Source organism: Colletotrichum abscissum, assembly GCF_030869225.1.
Source record: "Colletotrichum abscissum strain IMI 504890 chromosome Unknown Scaffold_151.1, whole genome shotgun sequence".
Lineage (NCBI taxonomy): Eukaryota > Fungi > Ascomycota > Sordariomycetes > Glomerellales > Glomerellaceae > Colletotrichum > Colletotrichum abscissum.
Window position 1 is genome coordinate 1,303 of NW_026850045.1, and position 9,222 is coordinate 10,524.

Below are 9,222 nucleotides of genomic sequence, written 5' to 3' on the forward strand. Positions count from 1 at the left end.
ATGTGGATTGGATGACCGCGATTGGTGAGCAGAGCCCTTCTGAGGCCGGCTCGCGCTCCTTCGACCTCGGCGTCGAACACTTCTGCCAGTCCGAGTCGGCCGCATCCTTGCGCTATGCGTTTGGAGTCTCGGTAGATGACGAAGCCGTACCCCACGGCTCCGTTCGTCGCCCTGGAGCCGTCCGAGAAGACGATCGAATGGCTTTCCGGTACCGTCTTTAGCCAGCGCTCGAAAGCTTTCGCAGCCTCTTCTTTGCATTGAACTACTATCTGATCCTGTGAGCTTGGCAGGTACTGTGGTTGGAGACACGCTGGTCTTCCGCATCTTGGCAGAAGTTCAGCCGTACGTTGTAGTCTCGTCTGGTGCTGTCCCTGCTGGGAGAGCCGCGCGACTAGCGGGTGTCGGCGATCAATCCTTTGTAGTCGGACTGCGGCCCGTAAGCGGACGCCCTCCAAGGTGACTTTGGCTGACGGTAAGCCGGCGTCTCGGAGGAGGCTGCTGGTTGGCGTTGTCCTCCAGACAGGTAGGACGGCCCTTGCTGCCGCTGTAATGACGCTGTTGATCTTCTGCACAAGCCCTTTCTGGCCTATGTTGACGGGTCTTCCTTGGAGAGGCGGAGCCGTGGCTGTCTCCGCTTGGCGTCTCGAGGCCGGCTTTGTGATACCTGCGTACCATGTTTCGGCGCCGAAGAGCGCGGTTGGCAGTACGCAGGAGACGACGGCTTTTCGCACTGCGGCCGCTGGTAGTCCTCTCTTTGTGTTTGTAAGGTGCCTGAGATGGTGAACTGCTTTCTTTGCCGTAGCTACTCTTGTGTCGACGTGGTGCCGGAAGGTCAGTCTCTTGTCGAATCAGACGCCCAGCCAGCGTACAGGTTTTGTCGAGGCCCTAACCACCAAGTCTCCCGCCCTGACGTCTGGCAGCTCCGCTGGCTGGCCGTGCTTCCTAGTAAAGTGGATGACCTCGCACTTGCTCGGATCAAAGGAGACCTTGTTCTCTTAGCCCCATCTGAGAATGCCGGCTGCGCCTTGGTTGAGTATTGCGACGTTGCTCTCTAGGGAGGGGTTGGTGGCCAGAATGGTAATGTCGTCCGCGTACCCGAATCGCGCATCGGTGTCGTCTTCAAGTATCTCTGCGATATAGAGCAGAAAGACAATGGGAGATAGCGGCGACCCCTGAGGCAGCCCGCATGACAGAGGGAAGTATTACGTTGTGCTTTCTTCTAGTTGGACTCTGGCGGTGCGGTTGCAGCAGAAGCTGAAGATCAGTCTGATCAAGCCGTGTGGCCATCCCTGCTGACGCAGTCTGATCACGAGCCGGTTCCGAAGGACGGAGTCAAAGGCTCCCTTTACGTACATAGTCAGGAGCATCGCCGTGAGTCCTTTCAGGAGGGCCATCTCGATGTCGTGGGTGAGGCAGGTTGTCAGATCGACGGCTGACCTGCCCTGTAGCGCCCCGATCTGTTGTGAACTGACGATGCGCTCGACAATCGCCAGAGACGCCATCCTTCTGGCTCTCAGTCGCTCGAGTCCCTTGCCCAAGCACGACAGGAGCGCGATCGGCCGCCAGGACCCGGGCTTGGAGGCGTCTCTCCCTGCCTCCTGGATCATGACCACCTCAGCTCTGCGGAAAGGCAGAGGGAAGTAGCCCACCCGTATACAGGACTGGAACAGCAGCCTGACCGGCTCTGAGATGACGCCCCAGCAGGCCTGGAGGAGGCGTGTTGTGATGCCATCCACACCAGGGATGGTTGTCTTTGTTAGGGTGGCCGCCTTCACCTCTTCTCCGCTAATATTCTCCTGCCAAGTAATCGCTCGCCTTGGGACTACAGGTACGTCAAACGGATCACCCGGTGCGTCGTCTTCCGCACTAAATCTGTCGAGCAGGGCTTCCCGAAGCGCTTGAGCCTTTTCGTTGGTATCCTCGATCGTCTGGTTGCCCACAACCAGTGGGGGTGCTCTGGTCAGTGGGCTCGCCTTCCGCCAACCCATGATCTGATAGAGGTCCCGGTCTGAAGCGACTCTATCGATCTTTTCGGACCAGTACGCCCGCTTAGCCTTCCTCACAATGCTCAGGAATGCCTTCCGCTCTTCCTTCAGAGAAAGATGTGCGTCCTGCTCCGTCTCCCAGCCTTGTTGGTTGCGGGCAGCACGGTACGCTCTGTGGACCTCTGCGCATTCCTCCGTCCACCAAGCCGCGCTTTCCCCGTCTCTTCCTCGTTCCTTGCCGACCGCCTCAATGGCCCGGGAAAAGAGCTCGACGATGTGACTTGCCTGCCCGTCTAGGTCTGCCGAAGTAGGATGATCGTCCAGATTGGGCATCGCAGCTTGCCCCCCTTTGATCAGGTCTCTCAGCCGGGGCAGCGCCGAGTCGGGCACTGACGGTGGCCGTGTCTGCGGACGGTCCTCGCCCTGTGATTGTAGGCGTCTGGGTAGTGGTATGACGGCGACGATGGCCTCGTGGTCAGCCCCCGGGTGTAATTGTGGGCTGACCTGCGCGTGTGCAAAAGGGATGTTGGAGAAAGCCAGGTCGAGGACATGTCCGCAGACCTGGGTTGCCACCCCAACTTCGCTGATCAGAGAGAGGTTGTGACCGTCTGCCCAGCCTGCGATGTCATCTACCCGATTCCCGTTCCTCGCCCCGGGCTCCCAGGAGTAGTGGTGCGCGTTGAAGTCGCCCGCGATCAAGGTTCGTTCCGGAGGTTTGAGTTCCAGCAGTATCTCTGTCGTGTAGCTGTGGGGATCGCTGGGTTGTCTGTAGATGTTGACGATGGTTGTCGTTTTATCGACCACCAGCCACAGTACGTCTCTCGTGTGGACGGGCCTCTGCTGCTCCACCTTCATCCCTATTCCTTTACGTGTATAGGTCAAAACTCTTGGTCTAGTACCTTCGCTGTCCCAGAAGTCGACCGGGACGAAGGAGTCAAAACCCGGATGTGTGTTGAGTTGCACGTTACCGTCCTTCCAGCCCGTCCAGGGTTCCTGGACGAGGACCACGTCCATCTGAGCCTCCCAGCAGAGCTGCAGGAAAGCTGTGTGCGCCGGGGAAATCTTTCCGACGTTGCCCTGCGCAGCGCGTAGCATCCGTGGGGCCGCCGCTCTCGGCTTACGTCTCCGAGTCGAGTTCGAGGTGGGTGTAGGCATTCGCAACATTGTAGTTTGGCTTCTGTGCTGCCCGTTGACTCCTGCTTGGCAGGGGTAGCACGGGACGGTCGATGTGAGTATTGTGAGGAGAGTCTTCGGCTTCGTCCGCCTCGTCTTCGCCCATGCTGCTGCTGTCAGTGCTCCCGTCGCCGAGGCAGACGATCGAGCTTGCGGAGGGCGTTCTCGTGCGCGCGCGCTTGGCGCCGGGCTGCTGGTTCTGGCTGGTAGGGGTGGGGACGCCTGCCGCCTCATGGCTGCTGTCGGATCGAGCAGCCTTGTACAGAGTGTCCGATACTTTCTGGCCGGCCTTCCGGATACGAGCTCGCTCCTTTCGACCGGGAAGGGAGACGACGCCGTTTACGACCGAGGGCCTCGCTGGGCAGTCTGTGTGGCTGGCTTGGAAGGGGCCGCAGCAGTTGGCACACTGGGGCCTGGCCATGCAAGGTCCCGTCTCGTGCGAGTCGGAAGGTCTTCCGCAGTTGCTGCAGATCGGTCGTCGTCCACAGAACCGGTTGGAGTGGTGGCCCTGGCAGCCGGGGTCGTGTCGGATGAGCGTCCTTCGTTTCTTGACGGGCAGAGATCTGCCGCTTTGGTTGAAGAGCCTGAAGGGCGTGACCTCTGATATGAACGATATGAGCCAAGAGATTTCGTTCGTGACTGGGTTGGGCCCAACGCGGGAGGGTCGGACAAGGACAGGCTTCTGTCCTGTCTGTGCGAAAACCTCATCTTCAACGAGCGTGGCTGGGTCCAGGACGTCCCCACCAATGCTGTGTAGTTTTGTTGGGCATCGCGGCACAACGTAAGTGTGCCACCTGATAGGCGTCTCGACTTGAGGGGCGCCGAGGCATTCCGCTAGCTTTGCCTTACTTGCAAGTAGTCTTTCCTGTGTTTGCTTGTTTAGCGGCTTCAAAGAGTATCCTGTGCCGATATGGTAGGCGTGGGGAAGGTCCGCTAGCCCCAGGCCAGAGGCCTTGCAGACGATCTGGCGTACAGCAAATGGTGCGATTTTCCGAGCGGCGGCCAAGCCTTCTTCCGGGACGCGGGCAAAGATGCGGAGGTCCTCCTTCGACTGCGCCTGCGGCCGATCCTGAGCCGGGAGTGGGGGCTTCGGGCGAGCAGAGCTCTGGCCGCTCCGGGTCGCCGCAGTGGTGTTGCCCGCCATCGGTGCGGCGACAGCCGCCCAACTCCGAGCCGCTGCTGGGGTTGTCTCGTGATTGATCAGTCTCTTGAGGGCTTGGATGACATAGGCAGTGGCTTCTTTCGCGATCTGCTTTCTGGAATCGTCGAAGCTGGCGTTCGACAGACTGTGCAATGGTCAGAAAGACGTCTTTTCGTGCCTCGTACTGTCTAGCTTCTTCTGCTAGGGCTGTCAAGACGAACCCTGTGGCGGACCCAGTCGGAGCAGCTGCTGTAGAGATTGCAGGCCCCTTTGCCGAGGGAGGGGCGTCGTTGGTGGCGTCAAGCTGGCTTCCCGTTAGGCTAGGCCGAGTTGGCTGAGCCTCGGTGTCGCGGCGTCGCTTAGCTCTTGTGGTGGGGTTCGGCTTCGGAGGTGTCCCGGAGCCCAGTTCGGGGTCAGCTGTGTCGACCGACATCAGTCCGGTGCCCGGCGGTGGCTGTGAGGCCATCGCGGATGCGGGCTCCGGCGAGGAGAGGTGAAGAGTTTTCGGCTGTTAGTAATCTGGTGGTAGACTCATTCATTCACTAACAGCAGATGCCAAGAAAAATTAGGCGAGAGGGAAGTCGATGTAACCGATTCGAGTGATCAAACAACATGAATACAGACCGAGCTGATACACTTCAACATGTAAAACAACAAGTTAGCCGTGAGACATGTCTGATCACCGACTGTCGTAGAGTCAGCAGGGTCCGTTGGTCTCGTGACAAAGCATAAAATTCCAAGTTCTGATCAGACAGTCATGACAGTCCATCGTCTAAGTGCTATCGTTGGAGGGGCTCACGCCTAGTCAGGCATTAGTCCGGATTAGTGATACGTAGTACCCCAAGTCTGCCAGGGAAATGTGTGAGCTCGCTGACGGAGCCTGTCTTCAATTCATCTTGCTTCGAAGGGGTCCGCCGCCGACGAAGGTCCACACACTAATGACCAACACGATCAACATGGTGGCGAGGACTCCCCCAATAATGCCGGCAATTTGTGTCCGGTTTGGTTTCTCGCGCGAAGCTGGAGCTGCTGATCCTCAATCTTTGACTGCAGCAGCTTCCGCACCGCCGCCACGACTGCCTGAGCTCCAACACTATTTGCTTCTTCTAATTTACGAAGAAGGTCACTACCCTGATCAGAGATAAACCATCCCTTGTCAGAGGAAAACCATCCCTCAAGCAGTGTTGGTTGATCGTCTCGCGTCGGTAAGAAGTTGTTCGCCAGCAGACGGCAAATGGCGATTATGGTATGCGTTGGATCATCGTGGTAGCCTTCAAGAAATTTCCAAACTTCATCCACGTTCTTTGAGTAATCGCGCACCCTCATCGACCCCAGAGACTTGAACCACTCCTCTATCTGGTCCCGTTTTACTCCCGTGATTGTCTTTTGGCCAGCGCCTGGAGAGATTAGCCGTTGTCGCGAAAAGTCAAACTCTTGCACAGAGACACGTACACCAATCTTCAATCACTCCCTCGATGTCTGCGCTCGAGGGTTTGAACGACATCGTTCACGTGAATCAGGGAAGGTAAAGGGAGCGAATGATAATAAGGTGGGTCTCTAGGTCGTGAGACGGGATCTTCGGATGAATGTGGTGAACAGTTGTCGGCAAAGAGCAGTTGTCGGTGTTACGGCCAGCCTGACCCCGCTTTCACGTCCTCCGATTGCTGGTGACGCCGAAGAGACGGCCATTAGCCCTGCACCTACCCGTCACGTGCCTGTGCTTATGCACAGTACTTATCATGGTTTTGAAGCACCGTGTAAGCAATAGGAAGGCTCGACACATTTATACACAGTCCAATTGAAGAAAATCGGGATGCATTTAAAGGCTCCGCCGGCGGAATCGTATTCTGAAGACGTCAATGAGAGTGTGTGTTGGCCACTTTATTATTCTTCTCATTTGTGCCCCTGTTGCCTCAATCCTTTGTCATCGTCTTGAGACTGAGCCCGAATGAAAATTTACGAGGCCGAACGGCTGAGAATACGGGCTATGATTGTGTGTCAAAGGTACCGAACGGCAGTCAAAGAAGACCGGAGTCCGATTTGCGTGCCTCGGTGACATGTCGTACGGAAGGTTTTGGGACTCCTTCCTATATCTACAGATGAATGTACTGGGTACCTTCAATGCTGGTGGCGCCCTGTTCTAGCGTCTGGGTGCGTGCTGGGGCACTGCAGTGGTATCCAAACGCCTTCAAACGCCTGATTGCGTTCCGAAGATGTTGCCCTCGACCGTCAAGGACTCGACGCATCGAACTTACTTCCCGAACTGCAGATATCCTTCGCACGGCTCTATAGTACTCCATGACATAATTCGCAGCGGGCGGTACGGCACTTTTAGGGATGCTTCACCGAAAACCGCCCGATCATAGTCGAAGCCGCCTCTGGGGTCACTACGGTGCGATGGAAGCTTGCCCATAATATGACAAAGCGGGTGATAAAATAGACCTCTACTCGAGACATTTGACAACCGCTTTCCACTGCTGGCATCGACAATGGACACAGCTCGTAAGATATAAGAAAAAGATGACCAAAGAGCGAACGCACATTTCGTCACGTCTTATGGGACAAATTTGATCACAAGCCCTTGACGTGCATAAGAGGGGTAAGGCTATTCCGCACCCACACGAAGGCTATCCCGCACCCATACTAGGCCTACTCAAGCAAATAGTGGGCTGCACGTGACTGCACAGCCGTAGCAGCCACATGTGAGGCCATGGGCGCGCGCCTTCCCATTATTTCTATTTTGACGCGTAACACCACCTTTTTTGGTCATTTTTGAAGCAGGATAAGTACCTCTCCGAGCACCAAAATATAGGCTCTAGAGATGTATTTCCCCTGAGCAAAGACTAGCTTCCGAAGTCGTGGTTTTGATTCTGAAAAGCGCGCTGTGGAAGAGGGTAAAGTGGAAGGTGCAGCAGTGGAAGGTGCAGCAGTGGAAGGTGCAGCAGTGGAAGGTGCAGCAGTGGAAGGTGCAGCAGAGGAGGCTGCGCTTTCCTAAGAAACTGCCGGAATAATACATATTCCGGGTCAATGGTGGCTGCTGCGGCTGTGCAGTCACGTGCAGCCCACTATTTGCTTGAGTAGGCCTAGTATGGGTGCGGGATAGCCTTCGTGTGGGTGCGGAATAGCCTTACTCGCATAAGAGTGACGCTACTGTCTCTGTGGATAAGCGGGGTCCATCAGGCTGAGGGGCTTGCTCCACAGTGATCACAGGGCCACTTCATCGTGCCTAATCAGTGGGCCAACCCCTTATTTAAATACGCCAGCTCTCCAACAACAAATGTTGCTACGAAAGGTATTTTTTCCTCGTTGTGTCATTTTTCCTGCGGTATTCTTGATTCTTATCGCCTGCGAACAGCTCGTTCATCACCCTCAATCAACAACGTCCGCTAATGATAACGTGAACAACAATGCCCAAGCCTTCGGAATGCTCTGCCAATTTGGTCAATAGGCAAATGAGCCAATACGACGATTTGTGGGACGACTTGAGAATGGTGCAAGCCTCTTTCGGTAGGCTTGGGGATGTGAAACGTGCCATCGAAACGGCCGCGCTTCTTAAGCCTTCGACAGGTCCCGCATTTAACCAGCTCATGAAGCGAGTCGAGCAGCTGGAAGAAACGTCGAAGAAGAAAATCGACTGGAAATACCTGGAAAACTGGATCGCGAACGCACAAGACCACCTACGTAGAGATTTCGAAGAGACAGCCCAGAGGTGCGAGCTGCTGGAGATCGACGTATCAGACTTGGAGGCGGAGGATTTCAATACCAAGCTCACAGAACACACGCTTCGGCATTCGCTTGGCCGTCTCTTTGGGCCGAACTGGCAAAAGCGGCTGGGGGAAATCAACCGCGCCACCGGCATCGACTTAACTTCATCCGATTCAGTTACTATGGATAGGGAACAGTTCTGGCGGGCTGTTTCCCTACGCGAGACGCAGATTCTGCAGCAATTGGACAAAATCGAAAAGAAGCAAGGATCACTCCCCACTTTTCGAAAGATCTGGGCCAAGTTGGACATCACTGCCAGGATGCAAATTTTCCGGAAATGTGACCTTCCTGAGGTTCCAGACACTCATATCTATTCTTACCTAGAAAGGGTTAAAGAGGGTCATGCAACCGCTCTTCATTTTTGTCCGGCACTCAACTACGTTGATCTCTCGGAAAGTGACAACCTACCATCGTTGCTAGAAACGCGGTGCAAGGTGCCGCCCCATCGATTTCGTCCCTCAGATGGCCGTTATTTACTTCTCAGCTTGTGGGCAGGGGGAAACCGCCCAATCATGGTAGAAGGAATATCTAGGTTAGACCTCGGCGACGGATCCTCCGGTGCGGTCACCGAGCTCACTGAGTACGACGTGCCACCCCGTCTGCAACCGAAGATCGTTACTCCTAATGTGCTTTTCTGGCAGCTCCAAGCGCAAAGAGAGATCTACCGGTGCCTGGGCATCTTTGTGGACACGATCAACGACCTGCCGAGGGCAGAAGTGGAACGTGAGCCACTTTTAGGGACCGATAGCGATATTGAAGGAAACACCCTCGTCACTCGCTCCTCCCGGTCCAAATACCTTTGCCATACAATGAGCGTCAATCTACAGGATGTACAGGACACTATCAGAACGTCACTGGACGAAGCAATGGACCATCTTTGGCAGGTTCGGCAAGACGCAGCTTCCTGGCATAGTTGTATGACGGGCATGGCCAAACGCAGCGGCTCAAAAGAGCTGCTAGCCATACTCTTTGGCCGCATCGACACCCTGAGTACATTGGATCAACTGGTGGCAACTGCTGTTCAACAGGCCAAACATCCATTGTTGACTGACGCGGAAGACGATGATATCAAGATCGCATCAACCCTCGACAGCGCTCTCCATAGCGCGTTCGAAGAGAGATTGCTCCATTTCCGGTGGATCAAGACACCGCCGCAGG

At 55.7% G+C, this 9,222-nt stretch overlaps 2 protein-coding genes across 2 annotated transcripts; one reads left to right on the forward strand and one right to left on the reverse strand.

The window, feature by feature from the left end:
• Positions 1 to 3,102: 3,102 nt before the first annotated feature.
• On the reverse strand, positions 3,103 to 4,765 carry CABS01_16782 (uncharacterized protein; the record flags this gene model as incomplete). The annotated part of the gene is made up of 2 exons (XM_060550112.1): positions 3,103 to 4,444; positions 4,521 to 4,765. The coding sequence occupies 2 exons, from the start codon at positions 4,763 to 4,765 to the stop codon at positions 3,103 to 3,105; spliced, it is 1,587 nt and encodes a 528-aa protein (XP_060403206.1).
• Positions 4,766 to 7,706: 2,941 nt separating this feature from the next.
• Positions 7,707 to 9,197, forward strand: CABS01_16783 (uncharacterized protein; the record flags this gene model as incomplete). The annotated part of the gene is made up of 1 exon (XM_060550113.1): positions 7,707 to 9,197. A coding segment is annotated over one exon (1,491 nt), but the record flags the coding sequence as incomplete, so codon positions are not given.
• Positions 9,198 to 9,222: the final 25 nt, after the last annotated feature.